This window comes from Filicampus tigris, chromosome 17, assembly GCF_054856515.1.
Source record: "Filicampus tigris isolate MCC_2025a chromosome 17, RoL_Ftig_1.0, whole genome shotgun sequence".
NCBI classification, from domain to species: Eukaryota; Metazoa; Chordata; class Actinopteri; order Syngnathiformes; family Syngnathidae; genus Filicampus; species Filicampus tigris.
In genome coordinates this window covers 11,018,796-11,041,622 of record NC_141233.1, presented here as the reverse complement: position 1 = coordinate 11,041,622, position 22,827 = coordinate 11,018,796, and the positions used below count along the sequence as shown (strand labels likewise).

Genomic DNA, 22,827 nt, shown 5'->3' with positions numbered 1-22,827 from the left:
AGTTGCGATTGAACAAATGCAAGCACACGTTGGGAGCGGGCAGATGATCGATCGGCAATGGTGCCGACATGCTAATGTGAAGACTGATTGCGGCTGAGCCTGAAAAAACAAATATTGTGCGGGTTTGTGTGTGTTGCAGTTGGCTCAACATTTCGCTGCCCCAGACTCCTAAATTTAAATTTACTTGGGTTCATTATAAATGTATACACAACAAAGAAAAGCTTAATACTGTTTTACCAATTTTTTTTTTTCAACTTGAAAAGTGATTGCTTGAAGTGATTGTTAAATTGATTAAAGAAGAAAAGTCGATCCCACCAAAATGCTTTTCCATATTTCTGGATCGGGCCAGGGCTCCTTATGTACTGTATGTGTGTGGAAGTATTCGTAGTGCTCCTGGTCCTTACAATATTTTTTTTAGATTATTCCATCAATTCCATCAATCACTCGAGTACACACACTGCCCAGATGACTTTTTTTTCCCCATAAAATGTTTCAACAGTGATAAACATGCATCTATAAATAACACTTACGTTTGCAAAGGTTGATGCATATTAACACTTTACTAACTTAAAAGTATACAACATTTTCATTAGGGCTGGGACGATACACTTTTGTCCCAATTCGATACAGATCTCGATACTTAGGGTGCGATCCGATACGTATTGCGATACTTAAATATTATAAAAATAAATATTTAAAAAAACTGAGGCATATGTTTCCAAAGTTTTAACTTAAGTGCCATTTGACATTTATTCAAGTGTCACAATTCAAAAGTGCATAAACTGTTGCAGTAACTGTTTCCGATACACAGCAGTGCAATAAATAAAAAATCCATTCACAAAGCTCAGCTTTAAGAACCTCATATGTTCCAAAAGTATGTTACAGAATGTGCAAAACATAACATAAGTAGTGTAATACGAAAGTATCAAAACTTCATCAACATACTTCTTGGAAAAAAGAATCACGATACATCGCGAAATGATCTTTTTCCCAGCCCTAATTTTCATATAAATTTTTGTATCAGAGAGTGTCTGGTGTTGTGCTTTCTCTCTTGTTCTCGCGGCCATTTAGGCTGCTCCGATGGCCCCACAGTGGATGCGAGGACTTAAAAAAAAAAGACTGTAATGGATCTTGCCATGACTGTCACACTTATATTTCAATCACTCAGTCACAGTCACTTTAGACTCACAGTCGATCACCTGCTCCTCAACATCTTCATCTCCATGGATATTTGTCGCTAGAAAAGAACGTCTGTACAGCAACGAATGTTCGTGCAGAAACACGGAAGTGGCCAATCACTGGTTCCGGGTGTCGCAATTATGGTTTTAAAATGATTAATTATAGATTAGAGGCAGAATATTTAGTTTTGACCAGTATTTGTGGTCAACTTAACCGAATTAGCCGATTTATTATCCTAGGCCTAGTTCTGAGGCATATGAAAGCACCATTGCAGTGCAATCAAAGTGGAATGAAACTGTCAGCAGCGATTGTTCATCAACACCTCAAAAATAGAAGGTTGGGTGGATATTCTTCCATCAAAAACATCTGTTACGTGTGATGAAACGGGCATCATCATGCACTGACATTAGGAAGCAGAGTGACATATCCAGTCAGGAAGAGAACATTGACATGCTGCAGGCTGTAACGGTTCACAGCCTTTTCTCACTGTGATGGATGGCCTTGTGTGCCAGACTCGAATTCTTTCTCTCCCTCTGGCTCCATCCGCTCCTGCAAACGTGACACTGTTTTACTTTGGAATGGGCTTAACTTAACTTTGTATGGCACAGGAGAAATATATGAAAACAATGGAAGTCTCTGCTTTGCCCCACCATTCCCTGTGAAAAAGGTGTGTTAGAGCATACGTGTACAGAAATGAATCATTTGAATGATGTTTTTCAAATTGAAGTTTGAAAAGCAATTCCAACGTCTGAGGAAGTCTGCCTAGCGACAAGACCAGGTCAAAGAATGCGAACACTGCAATAAGTATGTTGCTCTATGGCGCTGTTCACTGCTGATGTTTGGGATCAATTCCACTGACTGTGAGTGTTGTCTGCACATTTTAGTACTTTTTTGAATACTGAGACATTGGATGTTTTGGGGAATCACCTTTCACCAAACTGTCGAATTTAGTATTATTGTTTTTCATGTTAATGATCAAACCTGTCCATCGTGCCACCTATTTCTGCTACCATTATTGATGAATACATTTAGCCAGCAAACTTAGATATCCCATGGTATTTTGGCTTAATATTATAAAACTGCAGTCTGTGGAGATGTTTACTCAAAGAGTCAGCAAGAGTACAGCCTGCTCCAAATAACAGAAGGATGCATTCAGTCTATCATGATGTATTCACTGTAGCATGCCCTTGGGTAAGATCATAAAAACATAGAACTGGATGCCTTTCTTTTCCTCCTCATCCCACTTTGATCTGTGAGCTGTCCCAAAATACCAACAAGACTGCAAATACACATCTATAAGTCACACGCGCACGCACGCATATGCTGACATCTCCCAGGTTTGGCGTGTGATTAAGAACTTACATCTCTGGGGTATCTTACCTCTTTGGAGGAAGGGGGTAACCTGAGGCAAACTCAATGTGTCCTGAGCACTGCCGCACAACAATGATGAAGTGTCAGAGCAAACATGGATACGCAAGGAGACAGCTGCCACCAGTAGCAGCGGTCTGCCGTGACACTGTCATGCACGGCCCTCCCAGACATGCACGTATACGTGTCACACACACTTGCATAACGCTGCGACATGACAGCATGCTTATGTATTCTGATCATGTATGATCTCAGGCTGATACCACTGGCACGCAAAGGAAGGGATGGTGCGATTCAATGGAAGACTAAATGAAGAGCAATGAAAGATGTGGAGAAAGTATCGGAGCGTGATTTTTAATAAGTCATCAACTGTTGGGTTAATGTCCTTATTTCCCCCTGAATCTCATTTTGTTCATTGTCCCCAGATGTTATATTTTGGAAACTCCATCTCGTAGGATGTTTTTCTTTATGAAATTGTATAGTATGCCAGGTGTGCAATATCTGCACAAATCAAAGTGAGATTGGCTATTTGATTTACATTAGCATGTCAGTTTAAGAGTTTTTTTTTTTTTTTTCAGGAAGCATTGTAGTCCCCTCTGCATGTGTAGTGATTAAAAGCTGCATTAGGACCGTATCCCACTGAAGGGTGAACATTTGCGAGTGTTTGAGAAAGTAGCAAATGTTGAGATCTAGTCAGGGTTCACATTCAAGGTTGAAAACGTTTGCCAAACGTTTACCAACAGTTTTTTTTTTTTTTTGTCGCATGCTCAAGTTTGAACGAACCCTGACAAAACATGATGGGAACTCGACATGCGCTACCTTCGCCAACACTCGCAAACGTTCCCACCTCCGTGGGATACAAACATTTAGCATGAGCCCTGATGTGATGGATAGATTTATACACCTACACTCAGCAATTACAAAGCATGCATTATAATAAAACAGATGCAAAACAGTGCTGTAAACAGTCAATTAAAACATCAATTGCACTTTTGCCCACAAGGATTTTTATTGTCATCCAACGATGACTCTAGCAATTCTTCAAAAACCACCCAAAAAATAAGCAGCTCATGGCAAGCGACTGCAAAGTTCTTGAAACCATGAAGTGAGGTGACAGTGACTGATGGTGGAAGAAATGTAATAAAGGTCAGCAAGACACGGGGGCCGAACCCTTCTTTTATGCACTTTTATGTGAATTAATTTGAATGTTTCTGCCTCACCGCTTGAAGGACAAAAGTTTTATTTTCCCACCCTCTGCCAGCCATGTATTCTCATTAGCGCCGCGCACAAGGATGAGATGTAAAAGCAGTTTTCATTACAATGAAAAGGAGCCGATTTAAATCAAGATGACATATTTTGTAGAACTCCTTGTGAAATGAGATTCCCGTTGAGAAAACTCATCATAGGAAGTGTACAACATCTTGGGAAAATTGTTGACAGATTGACTTTTGCCACCTTGTGCACTATGTCAATAATACCACAGGATCAATAAGCTTGGCCATGGTGCACCTTAGCTTATTTGATCTAAAGTCCTGCAGCACTATTCTTTTTTTTTTGTCTTTTTTTTTTTTATACCAACAATGGTACACCAAAGTCCACCTTTATAATGGCCTCTCTGCTGTCACAGCCTCCATTTATGATGACAGCATACACTCAGCTAAGTACAAAAGACCACTACCCAATTAAATTGTTTTCACGGTCGCCTGACATGAGCAGCTATGGTAGTTACCCAAATCATTGTTATGGTTAATACACCAGTAGGAAGAAAGAACCTCTTTCACCCAAAGTGTAATGCTAAAATACAGCATACAGGTAGTCATCGTTGTTATCCCTGAATATCCAAATGTACTGTTTAAAAAAAAAAATAGTAAAGCGTACTATTGTCCCTTGATTTAAGATGTTACATTTAAGTTATATGCACCCGGGAATAATGTTTCAGTGTTTCAATGTTATGCTTGATTCCTTTGTGACATCTCCGTGAAGCCTCCAAATGTGTGTAAAGAACGGTGAACTCAGTTTGAGTCCATCGCAAGACGCAGTGGTTATCATGACAGGTAGTCTAAAAAAAAAAAAATCGGAGGCATCGAAGTTATATTTTCCCAGTTCAAACCAGGGTTATAAAAGTTTGGCATTTTTCATAGTTACTTTTTATTTTGTTCTGATTTTCGTTTTTTTAATTTCATCCATCATTCATTATTTGAATCGTTTCATCCTCACGAGGGTCGCAGGCGTGCTGGAGCTTATCAGTTATAATTAGTTTTTTTTATAGCAGGGTTGTTAGTTTTTATTAGTTTACTTTAAAAAGAAAAGAGTAGTTTTAGTATTAGTTTCGAAAAAAATTGAGTCAATTTTGCCTCCAAAAGTGAATGCTGGACTTAGTGTCTGAAGACAAAGTACTTTTTGAACGGGACAGTTATGGTGGCCAATGCTTAACTTGCCATTATAAAACGTGTTTTCATTGGTTATTCAACTACAGATAATTATCATATAGTGGACTTTCGGTCTTATAATAGGACAGCAACGATACCATTCCCAATTTATCAACCTTATATAAACCGCTCCATATACAAACTGCAGAAGCAGGATAATATTTAAGCCAGGGCTCATGTGGGAACATTGAGATGATCCATTGATGACATTTGCATCATGACCTCCTGTTGTTACGCATGAACCTGCTGATATAATTGTGTCTGCACAGGCGGATGGGGATGCTAGTTATAAATGCAGTACAACATTGCCTTCTGTTACATCCCATGAAAACATTATTGGTATTTATGACACCTGCGTGATGGTTGTTTTCCATTTTTTACTGTCACAGACAATGTCAGACTATGCTAATGGGTTGGCCAACTCTTCACAGAACTCGCAAATGGTTTTATGACATTGCTTATTTATTCTGACTTAGCCAGGAGGGGAATTGTGTGCCATCACATCCAGTCCAGTATCAATAAAACTTGACAGATAACGGATATACAATATGTAATATACACTACAACTCTTGGATGAATATTCGACTTGTATGCTGGAATTTAAGATGAACTAATGATAAAAATACACATCTAAAAATGTAATGGTTGCTTATCATATAAATATTCAGTTATTCGTTTTTGTTTGTATTATGTATATTTTTCTATGTTTCAGTTTTCAAACATTCCAAATTGTCTTTAAGGTGTTCAAAATATTTGTAGTTTTAGCTCAGATGATGATATCTTCAGGAGTTTAAAGCAACCAACGTGTTTTCATTTATCTTGAGGTGTGAAAACATTTCCACGGAAGATAACTGATATGAAGTATGTGCCAGATGCAGTGTGCTGTATTTATCAGGACTGGTTTATTAGTCATATGTAAAGCTAATGTGGTCTCATTTAATTTGGGAATGACCCAAATTCAGGACTGCTTTGGCACATGTTCCCCAGTGCTTCAAAGTACAAAGCCCAAATGAACCAAATCTTCAATTTCCTGCCGGCATTATTGGCCTGCTAGAAAGGTGGAAGCAGGGTCAGGCCCACAGACAAAAGCTCGAATTGTTATCACAAAGCAGCAATATAAGGGCTGGTGGTGCTGGGTAGAAGGGTTTTTTTTTTGGGGTGTTCCAATTTTAGGCAGGAGAAAAGGATTGCATCTGTTTAAAGGTGCAGTGGTTAATCTTCATCTTACTATGCTTGCTTAAGGGAAGATCAGCAGCCGTTGTATTCCATTATCAGCAGTACGGTTCGATTCAATTTGGTACAGTACGCATTATTTGGCATTTCCACCATTTCACTTGTATGGAGCGGAGCTTAACACACCCCTGCTGGTCAACAAAGAATCATAATTACGATAAAAGAAAATAAAGTGGGCAACACAAATATTGACTTTATATATATCTATTGATGTTGTTTTTCACTTTTTATACACAGTGGTGTTCTATACTGTGTTGTTTTTTAAATTCATTGATGAATTACAAGTGGTCTTTCTGCTATTATTTAATGCTATTTAAAGTACCAAACTGCAGGATGTGCTCAATTTACACTTATGTTGCACAAATTTGTACATAAGTCAGAATGTGCTGTAGTCCATTACTAACTTACTCTAATGCAGTAAGTAGTCAGGTCATTCTTACAGTAATTATTATTTGTAGGTAAAACACGTTTTGATCATACATGTAGAACAATCAAATGACAAGCAATAAGTACAACGTAACTGAGTGTAACCTGAAAATGTCGGTACTCTTGTAAACTGTATCACGGTGGAAAAGCAACCTTTACAGGTCCGAACTGTAACATGATGAACAACTCAGATTAAAAATTTTGAAGCATTAATTTGAGGTGAGGTTACTTTTGGATTTGACAGAAAGACACGTGGCAATTAACATACTAGTGTCTTTCACACAGATGTCATTTCCCATGGTACTCACTTAATGCAAAAAAAAATCCTGCAAATAAATTCCCGTGTGTGAGTGGAATTATCTTCGTTATTCTATTGTTTGGAGAACACACAGACATTAAATAGTCAACTGCTGAACCTGTTTGAAACGTGTTGCTAACCAAAACAGCAGCGCAGAGGGAGATGGCGGCTTCCGATGATCAGAATCCCAGTAGCCAAAAATCATCACGGTCCACATTGTTTGGTTTGGCCCACTGTGAGCCACTGCGGTTGTCTATGACCATGAATTTTTAAAGTGTAAGAACCTCCATAAATTGTGTGGTTAGTCCACACAGCTCCGAGAGAAATACGTTTAATCATAAAACCATTACGAGGCATTGGAATGATTAAAGTGTGTTCCCGCGGACTGAGGCGATGGTTTGCTTATTGCATGTTATGTCGCTGCATTTCACCCCGTCCTCGATGCACGAGCGAGCAGATGAATATGTGCCACGCGGAATTCTTTACAGATGATTTCTCTCATTAATTTGCAGTCTGCAGATGTTTCTAATTCATCACAGTCCTAACCTCCTGCTGTCACAGCTGTTGGAGGTTGGGACGCTTGTGTGTGTGAGCGTAAACACTCGGCCTACGTGGGGATGTGTTGCTTGCGGATGTTTGCGTTAACGATGTGATTGTGTGCATCTTGTGCTGGCGTAGTGTTGGAACAAAAGGAGCAGGTGGAGCTTGAGGTGCACAGTCGGTTTGAATCCATCAGGGCTGTCAGATGTGACCAGAATGATCCTTCCAGACAGACTGTTAAGCTGGACAAGCACTGCATATTAAGCCACTTTCAAATACGTTTCCGAGTTGGCCAGCTCACTTTTGAATCAAAGCTGATTTCAAGTCTGGTCCTGTGTCATTAATCATGTTGTTAACAGGGGAAATGAAAAGTGATTGGCTATTCCGCACCAACAATCTGATGAGTTTCTGTCGCGTCAGAAACTTGATCTCCCCAACAGGGATCTTGCACATTGGGAGCAGTCTTGTGATTAGATTTCCCAATCTTCAAGCAGTTTACCCGTCACCATGGCTATGGCTGAAGAGGATGCATAATTTTTGTTATTGATGCTTTTCTGTCATTATATTTAACATGTCTGCCACGATAGAGCAAACTTGCTACCTTGTGTAGTTAGTGAAAAAAATATTTCCGAATAAACTGGCTAATATGACAAAACATGATATGGGGAATTGGGTTCAATTAAACGTGTTGAGAGTTTTACTGTATGGACTGCATAAAGAAGAGCCCACATTTGTTGTATACGCGAAGTTAGAAAAGACAAAGCCAGCACACTCCTTGTAAACTCATTGTATCCTCCTGACCTTTCAAATGAAAGGTTTAGAGCTTTTCATATAGATAACTGATTGGCTGTATTGATCCTGTTAAGGTGTTAATTAGGTATAACTCAATGTATAATTTAGGCTAATTGACTCAACTAGAGGCCTCTGCGGTGGCTCGCAGACAGTGCTTGTTAGACAGATAATTGCCTCTAGCAAAGCCTTGTTCACAAGCCTCCACTGAAAGTATCTGTATGCTCCAAGCTTGTTTATTTGAGCAATGGGCACTGGTGGGTCAGATCTCTTCATGATCGCAATCAGAATTGACAAGCACATAAAACGACGCAGCACGAGCTCAGGAAAGTATGTCAGGACATTTCTAAATGTGCAACAATGAGAAACATGACTGAGAAAGGATCAGCTTGAGGTTTCATTTCAGTGTGCAATGACATGAATGTTACCTTGACTTTATTTTAGAATATCCACCGTGTTTTAAAACTAGTATGTGTAGTCCATCTCTTCTTTTTTTAGCCTTCAGAATTTAAAGTCTAATGAGATTTGCTGAAGTCCCGCGACATTTTCAGAAGTCTCTAGCTGTCATGAATGACCTATGAGGTGTATTTTTCACGCTAGATGTTTTGGTAGAATTCACATTTTGTACAACCTTCAAGGCATTTGTCTTATGAGGTCCTTGCTGATTACGTATCACAGCATATCATAGCTTACTGGTGCTGGGAAAAAAAAACGGGGGTTAGTAAGTAACCTATTTTTTCAGCTCCAGCAACTTTAACGTAAAATTTGAAATAAATATTACTACTCATATAAAACTAGCGATACATATATTTCTAAACAATTTTTTTGTTATCAATATTTTATATGTTATTTTGTTTCTTCAAGGAAAAGTAATGTGACGACCACCTTACCACCATCTATTGACTGGCCACCACTGGTTCTTACCGTAAATGTAATGTGAAGTGTATTGACCTGTCAAGAATAGAATTCATTAATGGCACCTACCAAGAATGCCATAATGTTATTTTGCCATCATACTGTTTTTCACACCAATTTCACAGATGGTTGTTTTGCTGCTATTGCCTGACGTGTACTAAATGGAAAAGTGACAGGAACTGCATGAAACATCTTTTCTTCAGTTTCCACAAAACAGCACATGTCGCTGACTGCGTGTTGACCAGTGTGTGTGTGTGTGTTACCTGGCCAGCCAGGTTGTGCCATTTGAGCCCAGCCAGTCTAGTGAGGGCATATGTCTTGTTCAGGGGAGGCTGAGCTGCGGAGACTTGAACCTGTGGTCAACCACTATGGCCCAACTGACGCACCATATGGAGGTGAATAAAAGTGATTATTTGGAAAGATGCATTAGCAATGATAAGCTGAATTTATAACTTGTCTTCACTTCATTAATAAGCAACGTATACTCACCGGGAAACCATCTCTAATTAGCCAAGGAAAAGTGTTTTTCCTCAAAATCCACGCAAAGGTGAATTTTTTGAATGTCCAGGGTGAGGGGTTTCACTGGACTTTATTTCCTCTATTAGTGGTCCATACTAAATACCTTAATGGATAGTGTTTGTCAATTACTTGCAGTGTGCGTCCCCCACATAAAATAAATGTCTTTTTCCACTTTATAAAAAAGGTTAGTAAATGTAATTGCTGCAGATCAAAGCCACCATCACACAGCATTAACCGAGCTCATTTGAAATACAGTGATGAACTTAACACTCGCAACCGAATTAGTGGAGAGTGGTGATTTACTGCATGTTGTAAAGTAGTCACTGCTTGCTTTGTGTGATGTGTGCGTCCATAATTATGTCCCGGCAGGTATGTATTATTAGTTAGCAAAAATTCCCTTTTTATTGATGGAAAAAAAATGAACCGATGAAATTTTGTGTTTGCAAATAAAAGCCTCATGCTTTATAGACCTCCCAACAGGCTGACATATTTTGCAATAATTTAATAGGTGGCGGAATCACAAGGTAGGTGCTAGTGGCTCATGCTCACAAGCTGATTCCTTTATACCAACCAAAGAAGACTCCTCCCTCTTTTTTAATTAGATGAAAACTTTTCCTTCTATCATTTCATAATATTTGAATCATCACCTGCTTTCTACAAAATGCTGTCATGGATGGATGGATGGATGGATGGATGGATAGATGGATAGATAGATAGATAGATGCATGTATCTTATTGCAAGTTACCGGTACACTTTGTTATGATACCCAACCTAACTATGTTGCGAGCAAGGCATCTCATTCTAACATAGAACAATTGAAAAAAAACCCACATAATTTGAAAATCGATTCAGTTGAGTACAAGAAAAATACATTGATGCAACATTAGATCTAGTTAGTCCATCTTATTTAATCAGATATTGATAATTTGTTTTGTGCTTTTCACTGTTAGGAATGACCATATGGAATTTTATTGCGGTTTGCAGTCACCACCCTGCCAGTTGAACTATGGGCGTCAGAAAATTAAGCGTCCCATTCGGATCATTCATGAGGGGTGCCGCGCTATGCCGCTGTAATTGACTGCATAATCACAATACCTGCCCTGGCCGTAATAGCTTGGTTCTACTGTGGAAATAGATAGCCCCCTTTCCGCATATCATCCTCATAACTGTATTTATTTGCTTGTGCGTGAGTGTGTGCGTAAGGCCGAATGGAAAGAATGGCTTTTCTCAGATTGGAGCACCATTCAGAATGCATGCCTTTTGGTCAACGTAATAAATCTTACTTTATTACTTGTATTATGCCCTATACAAAGCGTGAACTCCAAGGATGCAAAACATAGCCGTTTTCATTCTGAATCACACATCTAGTGCTGATAGATATTTAAAAAAAAGAAGGGCCATGCATATAAATTCAAGTCAAAGAAAAAATGAAATAGCTCCTACATACTTATTACTGTTTGCCTTCTCGCAAGCCAGTGGATTTTGCCAGAGCTGGGCATTTTACTACAAATTGAGCACCCGTTATTCATCATCCGTCTGCAGCGTGGGTACCCTTCTATCGCCTATCATTCATTTTTCCGGTGGTAAACAAAATTGTATAGACTATAGTCTGGTCCGACTCTAATTTTAAACGGGTGTTCACTGGAACCCAATTTGGTGTATTATAAGGAACTTGAAAATACATCCCTTGAGCCGTACCTTTATCTGCATTAACGTGAATGGTTTCGTGCAATTTTGGCATAATGATGCTGACGAACTCACTAGCCAATCAATATAAAATAGGCCATCGCATCACACAAAACGACTGACACTAGTTTGTGCTTTTTAATTAAAATTAAAAAATAAACATTATTTCTTAGATTTCATTTCAATTAAAAAGAAAACACTTTTTTTTTTTTCTGTCGTTGATAATGTGAGGATGTGGTCAGTCACCATGCTCAAATGGTTGTCATGGTTGTGTTTACAGTAATTCGGAGGCCACATTGCATTCCATGTAAGATGTGCTTTTGCCATTACAGCCGAGTGAGAGCTTTCTGGGGGAAAAAGGTCATTTGGATGTCACATTTTAGCGATCCAAAAGGCCAGCGTGACTTCCCCCTGAGATGCCTCATCTCCTATCTTCGGAGAAAGTTGTAAAGAGCAAGCTGTGGAGGCGAGAATGTGTTCTCTGATGGACAACCTGTGTACAGTATGTACTGTACATGTGAGTCCCCTTGCTGACACTCTGACAGGCAAGAAGAACATGTGAAAGATCACCACAGAGACTTGACCATTGGACTACAGATGACTACTTCTTCACCTCAGAGTGCAAATACTCTATCCATATTAACTCAAGCTAATTCACCGGTTTATTCATCTTGACAGAAAAATTACAAATCGATTCCCTGTAAAGGCGTCCAAGCGTCTAAACAACAATCCTAATGGCACACTTACTCAATAATACTGCTTGAGACATACAGCTTGTCAGTGTATCCAATGAGCTGCCATCGATAAATATGTCCAAAATATTCTTTTAGGACCACAGACCATAATCACCATTTGTTTGCATCATTGACAATCTGTCAGGAATCCAATATCCCCTGCACCATTTAAAATGATGACCGTAAGCCTCGAGTGGGGTTGGGAACATAAAATGGACAGTCCATTATTACCACTGAACATTCAGAAAAAACAGGATGATAAAATATGCGATGGAAATAATGAGTAGCCTTTTTGTTGCTTTGTACTAAGCATGCCAAAGGGTAAATACATTTAAAATGCCATGGTCTGAATTAAGAAGTGCAATATAACCACCCATCCATCCATCTTCTATAGTGCTTGTCGTCATTGAGGTCACTTGGGGTACACTCCTGGACTGGTCACCAGTCAGTGGTAGGCCACACACAATAATTATAAACAGACAACCATTCACACTCACATTGATATGTTTGACCAATTTACAGGGCGCTACTATTGTGCCCAGCACAAGTCTATCACAAAGTGCAGTCTAATTGCTTGCATGGGTGGATTTTCGTTTTCTTTTAGCATTTTTATATAAATGTGCCGTTGTGGGAGTGAACACAGCAGACTTGATTCCCGACCTATCAAAGCGGCTCCTCTCATTCCCTTTAATTTCAGCGTGGTCTACATGGCGAAAGCACGGACTAGCTGGAGTCGGTGCAGGAAATCGGTGCACGCATAGTACGTTTATAAGGAAGACCAAGACCCCCACTGGCGGATGTTGTAAAGTTGGCCGCTGTGAAGTGGGCACTTGGAGGCCACCTTTCAGTCGCGATCGTGTGTCTGTGTGTGACACACAAAAAAAAAAAGCTACTTTGAAAAAAAATAAATTGAAACCCTAACACTAATCTGAAACCCACAGAGAGCCACAGCAGAAGGATCAAAGAGGAGCCACGGATTGCCAACCACTAGGAAAAGGATGCAATTGTCCAAAATACAACAAAACAAGAAAGCTCCAATAATAATTGCCTTGCTCGAATCACAATCTGAATTAAATGTCTTTTGAATAACATCGACTCTATGATGAAAGAAAGACATTTGAATTTTGGCCCACGTTATGCTTGTATTTATAATACAAGCTTATGTTTTTATTTTAGTTGTAAATAGTGTATTTGTATTGTATATAAAGTATGTGTACCAATTTATTAATATGTTGTTCCTTATACATGGTGACTCTAGTCCTGTTAACACATTTATAAACTTTTGCCTTGTTAGTCCAAAGACCGTGTATTCTGCATTCTGTGTATCTGCTCTATTCAGTTTCTCCTCCTTTGCTTCCAGGTGGTTCCCTGTGTTCATTAGAGTAATGTAGAAAATATCGCCACAAGTATTGCGGTTATTGTCATCAAAAAACCTTCATACACTGTACTTCTTCATCTTTTCAGCCATTGGTAAACAGAGCATTTTAGGGGTAGGCTATTAATCGTGCTGATAACTTTTAGCGCTTGAACAGCGGGATAACAGTGAGTTTTAATTAGGTTTGAGTCCTGAAGGGACATTTTTCATGGGTTTCTCGCTCTATGACCTTACAGGAAACGCGGTCCCAAATGGATGCTAATTACAGATTAATTTTCAGCACTTTTACACCCCACTGGTCTATGAACAAGATAACCTTCTGTCATTCTGTTGTTTTTGTGAGTAATGCTCTTTCTTTTCACCTCCGAAAATAAAACTAAAATCTTAGCCTGCAGCAGTAATTGTAAAAAAACATAAAATAAAATAAAATATAAAAATGAACATGAACATGTGAACCGATGAAAAGACGGAATGACTTTTTGGTGAAACCTTGGGTAAAAAGAAGAATAAAAAGGACATGCTTTATGTTATCGTATTCACAAGATACATTGGATTCATAGTTGTCTCTCAACCAATGTGTTGTTTAGAACACTGGTCAGAACATTACAGATTTCAACATTTCCCCTTATTAACGTCGAAGCTCATAGTGGCTTAAAATTTAAGCCATTTATTTCTTATTCTAATTAAAATAACTGATTTACATAACACACTTGCGGGTACATTGCAGGCTTGATGAGGACAGTGGAGGATGAAATAACTGTAAAAACAAATAGTGAGGATTAAACTTTGCTATTTTAATATTCGGCGTTCAAAACGAAGATGCTTGAATAAAAGTCAGGATGTGCTACAGTTTGGAGTGAAAGACAAATGTTCAAAAGTATACTTCAAAAGTCAAACAACACATGGTGTAAAGGACAACACTTTCATTTGCTAAATTAACTACAGTCTTGGACCTTTTCTTTTTTAGGGCGAAGTTTTAGTTTGAAGGCATGCGGAAAAGGTTAACGGCTGATTTGATGGTAAACTGACAGAGCATATCGATATAGCTTTGTAAAACGAAGATTCACAAGACGATAAATACAACAGTTTAAAGATTGGGTTAGCTTGGGTGACAATGGCAATTAAGGTAAAGAATTGTGCTTATTTGTACGTTCGAACGTCTTTATCAATACATTCAAACCGCTTTGAAGTATGTTCAAAGAACATAGCCCATTCAAAAGTATTTGCTCCACATCGGCAGTTCCACGCTTCTGTTATGTTTGTTTTATTTTCTAGCTCTAACGGTTAAGTTGTTTATGTACGTGTCCTAAAGGGATTAAAAGAAAACCAGCCCACCAGTAAAGGTTTCATCATTTCAACCATCACTACAATGGGAGTTCAAACTTTCAACAATGAGTGTTTAGCTATTTTTTTTTTTTTTTTTTTGTAATACCACCACAGATGGGTAACCATGTTGACAAAAGGGGGAAAGTGTGAGCATTTAGCAAACATGACTACAGACTTGTTTTTTTCAGGGTGTTTCGCGGTGCATTCATGAGGCGATACTGTGATTCTCCCACTCTAAGTGATCACGTGGCTCGGCATGTTTATTTAATCTCCACAGATAAAGATATGAAAGGGCACATGTAGGCCTGTGGCATTTATAAAACAGACACATACGTGACACGCATGTCTCTCCGGGAAGAGGATGACTTTGACCGTTTCGGCGCTGTGCACCAGTGGTCGTGATTGCGAGTCCCAAAGTGTATTGCGGGCTCGTCATGGAATGTGACACATCCGGGCACAGTTTCGCCACAGGCTTGGCGTACATGGAATAAACAGACGCGTTGTGAAGGCGTGCCTTTGGCTAGGAAGTCTCCTCTGAAGCCAGCATGTTTGCTTTGACTCAAATGGATGACATATGAGAATAGCGCCAATTGTTTTATTCATGTTTACGTCATAAAATCAGCCTTGTAAAAGTGTTTGTCCAACAACGATGATGTGTGTGTTGACATCGCCTCAGCGTTATCATTCTGTATTTCTGGGTCGACTTTGCTGTTTTTTGTGTCTGAGTGTGTTTATTGTTTTTACAGCAACGGCAAAGCTTCCAAGCACATCACATTAGCATGAATTCTGCCAGGTTGATGGTGTGTGTCTTTATTAGTGTGCATGAGCATACGTGGGTTGTTTTGGCTGCTCTGAACACCTCCCACTCTCTCTTTAGAATACAAGCCTCGTGGAGGAGCTCTTATTCCATGTCCTGTTTCATTTTCCTTTTCAAAGGGATTATTGTAGACCTGTGGATGTAAGTGAATTTGCTCTCTGCATTTGGCTTGCGCCAAGCCTTTTAGAAACAAAATGGACAGGTTTTACTCTCCATTTTATACCTTAACAAGCTTCAACATTTGTGTTATTTGATTAGACACTGTTAGAAAAAATACACAAAAATTTCAATTCAAAGCTACATTTATTCATTCTAATGAAACAGAGTGATGAAAGGGATGTTTAATATTTTATTTTATTAATAATATATTCAATAATTTAAAAACTGTTTATACTAAGAGGTAAAGGCTAACTTGATAACTGTATGGTGGACATCACAAATGCAGCTCATACATCTCACATTTTGACATTATTGTATAAAAAATACATACAACAAAAACCTTCACTCTGATAATAAGTGCATGTTGACGCCTCGGGTTTATATTGTTATTCTTAACAATTCCTACTGTTGGAATAATTGACGTAAAAAAAGCCACAAAAAGCAAAAGAGAAAGCAAAACACATGCACATGTCTAATGTTTGTTCCTCACTGCCAAATTGACGTCTCATGAGGTACACTGAGATTTCCTGACTTTTGATTTTAGTCAAGTGATGTTAGACACAATTGACTAATTTCTTAGTCTTATATTTTTATATATCTTAAACACTTTATGTGTGATACTTTAGTTTCTGATTTTCAAAGTATCACATTTTAGCCCTACTTTAGTCTTGTTCCACATTTAACCCCTCTGTCCATGTCCCTTGTTGGGTGGTGGTAAATTAGATTAGTAGATTAGTTTGGGCAATTATCAATGGCAATCTGTCTTCTGGTGTAGTCCCCCATCATTTTAAACATGCTGAGGTGGAACTTATGCTCAAGAAACCTGTTCTTGATAAAGGTGTGTTGTCTAATTTTAGACCTATTTTGAAGATGCCTTTTATTTAAAAAAAAATCTTCAAAAAGCGGCGCACACGCAGTTGAAATCCTTCTTGAATGATCACAACTCCATGAAGGTTTTTCTTTTAGGTTCTCTATGACGCATAGCACAGTCAGCCCTGTTTTGAGTTTTTAATGATAAGCTCCTGGCAAATAACACCGCAGATTTTGTGTGTCTTGTTTTGTTGGATCTGCATTTGATATTGTGGACCACAGTATTCTGTTGGCTTGCTTACAACACCAGGTAGGCATTAGTGGTACCGCTCAAGAGTGATTTAGATCTTCTTTGGCAGACAGAACGTTTTGTGTTAGCCTTAATTGCTCTGAGTCCCGCTCTGCCCCTCTGTCGTATGGTGTTCCGCAGGGTTGTTTTTTGGGGCCCTTGCTGTTGTCTTTGTATTTGCTGCCCCTCGTTTCCATCTCAAGTAAACATGGTATTTCCTTCCAATGCTATGCGAGTGACATTCAGATCTAGTCCGCTGAGCAAAAAAGACACTTTCTCAATAGCCCATTAAAGCCTAAAGCGCCTGGCTTAACAGCTCCCCAAAACCTAAGGTCATCTTTGGAATTACCCTTGAAAACCTGAGGTTTTCCCAGAAATTCAACACCTACAAAATAATTCATATCTCAGCCCCTGTAGCAGACAGAAACATAATTCCAAAAGAATTTGAGACCTTAGACATATGGCTTACACACAGGTCCGAGTTCATTAATCCTTATTTTTACATCTTTGAATGAAACAGAAAAGTGTCAGTGAGTGCAAGAGAAGCAATATTTACCATCCTCTATTCTGTTACAAAGATGTCGATATTGTCATTGTCTGCAAACATATATCTTAACTATATATCACGTTCGACTGATTCTGCTGGTTCAAAATCCACAAGTACTTCTATATCACTGCAGTTACTCATTTAAGAGCTGCCGCGATTGACGGGCGACCGCCATTATGATTCACAAGAATTCCGGAACGTCCTCCGCGGGCTTACGACGCCATCACATGTGTATTCTGGTGCATTGTATTGATTAAGAGACCGATAGTTAAATAATACAAAGAAAATGACATGTACGCTTTCTTGGCTTTAAGGGTAGAAAGACGCAACAGCGCTCCCGGCTCTAGTGGTAGAAGCACGGTTATGCGCTCCCGTCCTTAATGGGTTAAGGCCACTTTTGTCCCTTTTGTCAAGGACTGGACCACACTGAATTTTTTTGAATTTCAATGAAAAGCAAATAGAAATGATGGTATTTGGTCGAAAATGGCTCTTGTACATTCCACTGTGGTGATCTGGGCCCTCTGGCATCTTATCTAAAGCCAATTGCCTCGAACTTGGGTTTAAAATTGAACTGATATTAAATTGAACTGGCAAGTTAAGATGTTGTTAAATGCAGTTTTTTCTCATCTTAGGCAGCTGGCTAAGGTAAAGCCTCTCCTTTCTCAACATCACTTAGAAACAGTAAGCCATGCCTTCGTTACATCTCAGCTGAATTACTGCAAAATATTTTATTTTGGAGTCATCCAGGCCTCCCCCAAGCATCTCCAATTGGCCCAAAATGCCACGGCTCGCCTCCTAACTGGTGCTCATAGGACGGAGCCGATAACACTAATTCGGGGCCCCCTTCACTAGCTCCTTGTATACTTTAGAGTTCATTTTAAGATACTTGTATTTGCTTTCAAATCATTAAATGGTCTTGCCCCACCTTACCTGAGCTCCTCCACCCAATGCCTGTCCATTTTTAAAACGTGTCTTCAAACACCTTTTTATTCTATTGCTTTTGAGTCACAATGAATATCGGCATTGTTTTAGTGTTTTATGGTGCCTGCTGTATTTTTTGTATTATTGATTTATTGTTTTTACTGTTATTGGATGACTGATTTTTACTGCATTAACAGCACTTCGTATGCAACAATGGTTGTTTTAAAGTGCTCTATAAATAAAGTTGAGTTGAGTCTAACACAAAGTGAGAGTGAAGGTCAGGAGGCAGGGCGATAATCTATCTCCATTTGTCAGACGCTGGCATGGCATGACAGTTGATAATTCATTTTGATGGTAACCATTGAACTCTTGTGCCACATTTGTATATATAATTTGAAAACAATAAAAAGAAAATTAAGTCATTAACCATTATAAAATGTCATTAATAATACAAGTCGCCTTTTCAATGTGATGACACGTGTACATTTCAATCCTGTCTTTTACAGCAGCTAAAGTAATGTACTGTGAAATAATGTCTTTGCTGCAGATGGTTAAGAAATATATAAAAAAAGATTAACGTGGCTTTCTGCACCAAGATAAGCAGCCAGCGCTATGACAGTGTCTCCATCTAAGGCTGCATTGCAGATATAAAATTCATATTCTGGGGCTGAAGCTTGATCTCCCTCTTTCACTCTGCAATGTGACCTGAAGAGAATGACATCTTGTGAATCACACAGTGGAAGCCCGATACGTAATAATTCATACACTTCTACTTGTCATTTCTTGTAAAAGATTTAACACATTAGGCTTTGTGTCCACTTCTCATATATAGGGTGTGAATACAGACAAAAACACAGTATTGGGGTGGCTGATCAATGGAACAGAATGACGAGGCATAAATGAACATGAAATAGTGAGTGACAATGAGGCCGATGTTAAAACTCTGCTGGTTCTTAGCATGCTAATTGTGACATTTCACAGACTCTGGAGGGAGTTTTGAGCATAAAAGTGAGAAGAGCGTAAAAAAGAAGAAAAAAAATGGTGGTAGGGATGGAGTAGCAGAGGCAGCAGGTGGCCACAGGGAGCTGTGTGAACCCCAAGCTCGCTCCAGATAAGACTCACACAGGAAATTGCAATATGGAAACTCAAGTGGAATACTAAGAGACTCTATCTCTGGGTTTCTGTGGCACTTTGTGTGGATTCTGTGAAACACAGTATGCCACTGAAAACCAGAATTCATTGTGCATTGTAAATGCAACAATTGGTAGAAGGCTCTAGGTTACAAAAGCGAATGTGCTCAGAATACAGACATGAGGCTGCATTCAAGAAAACTGGGAAATAACAAAGTTGCTCCACTAGCTCCATCTTTTTCGGCAACCTCTCGCTTTCTCCCTCTATATATAGTGTTGTTGTTTAGGATAGTTTATAAAAAATTATCTTAATGATTATAGTTTTCCTTGAGAACAGATTATGCGGAATCATTATATATTTATATTGTGTATAATATAATGTATAACAGCCTAAATTGTTGTTGGCCAATAGACAACTAATGCATCAGACTTTAGATGAGAAGCACAGAACATTCTGGACAGGTCACCAGTCAATCACAGAACATTTGAAGACAAACAACCATTCAAGATCACATTCACACCTATACGTTATTTAGACTTCTATTGCAGTAGCATACAGTTCATGTTTTGGGAAGAAACCTGGAGAAAAGCCACTCATAAGGAGAATGTGCAAACTTCCACATGTGCTACCTTGCCACCATAAAAATATCCATGATACTAAAAAGTTCTCGACAAAAAATCTTGGAAGCATCCAGGTCTTATAACCTGGCCAAAGAGAACAAAATTGCATTGCAGGCTAGAACTACAAAAAGGAATCACAATCAATTCACAAAACTAGGAAAATATATTTAATTCACGTTTGCTTTGCAGATATTCCATTCCTGCAAGTCTTGTGGGGAGAAATTACAGAAAGGTGCAGAGTTTAATTAAAGCATTTCTAAGCTAGAGTAGAAAAGATAAAGCTAATTACGAAGTTGCTGATGTCCGTTTAGTTGCAGTATTTATCCAGGACCAGCATGCTACATGGCTGGTGACAGCACTGTTCTACAATGCCATCACGCTTCATCATCATGTCCATCTTTTTCTTAAAGGCGTAACCCACGATCTCGTTAATATCGCCTGTTGATGTTGCCTCATCAGTCTTTGGTGGTAAGATACCTGCAAAATGGGACAAAGTATTATCATGGATCTGTTTTAAAACTCAGGCCCCAGAACATACTTCAAAATGCTAGTTAGTATCAAACAACTGAGATCCAGAAGTTACAATTTTGCAGCAATGTCTTACGTAGCACAGAGTCAATGTCCCTCCTGGAACTGGTAAAAAAGCCTCTGTCCCCACAGACCATATTAAGGGCTTCAACCAAATTAGGGCCACACAGATGTTGTGAAGAATGGGCTCCGGAACACGGCCATGACATGACCAATAAGACCAGAACTGAGGCGGAATGAAGCCACAGTGGTGCCATGATGGAAAAGATCTATACACAAAAAGGTATGACAATTAGAGCAGTCAGCACTATGCTCCTCTAACCCAACCTAAAATGAAACAATCATCAACAATTTACCTGCACTATTTATCCAAAAGCCTGCGTAACAAAATCTTCATCTAAAGAACAAAATCTTACCTAAAGAGTTGGCAAGGAAGCTGGACAAGGGCCTGTGTGACAGTAGTCGGACTGCTGAAATCTAGACGGCATCAAGCTGGAGGTCCGCTGTCCATTAATACCCCCAGCATCGCCTGGGAATGCACGTAGTATGTGCGCAGATGACGTCTGCATCAAATTTTCCTGTCAGCAAGCGTTAAGTGACTGCTTAGGTCCATATGACTGCAGCATCAATTAGTAAAACAAACCGTGCTTAATGATCCGGGACGATGTGATCACCTCTTGGTCAAACACCGATCACCTTTCCACCCTTCTCTGCTCCTTTTGGTCAGCAACAAAATCACAAATTACTCAAAGAGTTCCAAAGTCAGTATACTGTAGTTCTGAGGCCTTAATGAGAAAGAGTAACGGTTGGTCGCCCTTGCTACTCTGCTTGTTGTTGGGGTGTTGAAGAATATAATATACATTAACCTCTCTTGCAAAATATTCCATACCAATATGCTTTGTTAGGGTTTAGATTTGGACCATCAGTAGCTCATCTGCAAGGTCCCGGGTTTTGGACCCGGAGGGTCACGATTCAATTGGTGCTATGGACAAAATGTAGAAAAGACAACGAGTTATGGGAGAGGTGCTATCTGTTTCCTGGCTACTGTTAAGATGCCCTTGAGCAAGGCATCATCCCCACTCCACCAGCTAAAGAGGCACAGCATCGTTTGTGCGCAGCTTTCACTCTGACATCACTGTTTTCATGCCTACATGATGTGGGTATCTTGGATAGACATTCCACCCCCAATGACACTTAACAGAAAAAGTGCGATAGAAAAGAGTCATGTGGAGGTCAATTCATTTCCATTGCTTGTACCGTGTCCCCATTATTTGTCAGACACTACATACAGTTTGTGACTAGAGCGGAAGTGATCTTAAGAAATATTACCTCTGATTTTAACTATTACACTAGTGAACACGTCCCTACAGATAAAAGCTGCAGTATGCATTATCCCAGACTACTTTTGGGCCTTGGAAGCCCAACCTCCAACACCAGACAGACATCACATTATTTTAGCTGAGATTGGAAGTTGATGCGGTTGGACTGCACTAATCCTGTCGTGGGTTTATGAATGCAAATAATAACTACTGTACTCTTTTTTTTTTTTCCTGTAATCAGTTACAGCGAGTACCCTTACACAATAGTACAATTGCTGTTATTTTCGGAACGTCTTCTGTTCAGCCTATCAATCTTTGGAAGGTGTTCATATTTCCACACATTATCCATTCAGTTTGGTTCTGTTCAATTCCACTATTGTGATAAACAGCACCACCGGCTATTTGGAATCGTAATGTGAACACAGATTTGTTGTTTCTATGGCTTCACTTTTGTAAATCAAAATCAGCAACAAATAGCCTATATAGTGTCCAATTTGAACCCAGAAGGCAGCTTACTCCACAATAGACTGTTTATTAGTTAAATGAATAAAGCCCAGGGCTGCCAATACGTAGTATTGATATTATCATGTATTGTCGTGATAATGATTTGATTCAACTGCACATTGTCAGACTGTCCATAAGCATGTGGAGCATATAAGCAGAATAATTGCACCTTTGTATCAAAATGCAAACTGCAAGCAAACCTCAGCCAGTAAATTTAAGATGCTTTGTGTGTATTGTGACTCTGCAATTACAATTTGATTTTGAATGTTTATGCTATTAGGACTTTTGAATGTAAATGGTATACTAATAAACCTAAATGTTCCCACAATTACGATACACAATATTATCCCTAACATCCAGCTGG

The 22,827-nt window shown here is 39.1% G+C and overlaps 1 protein-coding gene across 1 annotated transcript; it reads right to left on the bottom strand.

Annotated features, from left to right (window-relative positions):
• Window positions 1-20,357: 20,357 nt before the first annotated feature.
• On the bottom strand, window positions 20,358-20,912 carry LOC147133345 (insulin-like). The gene is made up of 2 exons (XM_086012656.1): window positions 20,717-20,912; window positions 20,358-20,589 (listed from the first exon to the last, which is right to left on the bottom strand). Exons 1-2 carry the CDS (start codon window positions 20,895-20,897, stop codon window positions 20,420-20,422), a joined length of 351 nt encoding a protein of 116 aa, XP_085868782.1. The 5' UTR covers window positions 20,898-20,912; the 3' UTR covers window positions 20,358-20,419.
• Between the last annotated feature and the right edge of the window lie 1,915 nt (window positions 20,913-22,827).

Bases quoted from the DNA above. Each gene is read 5' to 3' on its own strand.
- LOC147133345 (XM_086012656.1), bottom strand. From the start codon at position 20,897: ATGGCACCACTGTGGCTTCATTCCGCCTCAGTTCTGGTCTTATTGGTC. The intron at 20,590-20,716 runs GTAAGACATTGC...CCCATTTTGCAG, and splicing joins GGACATTGACTCTGTGCTAC to GTATCTTACCACCAAAGACT.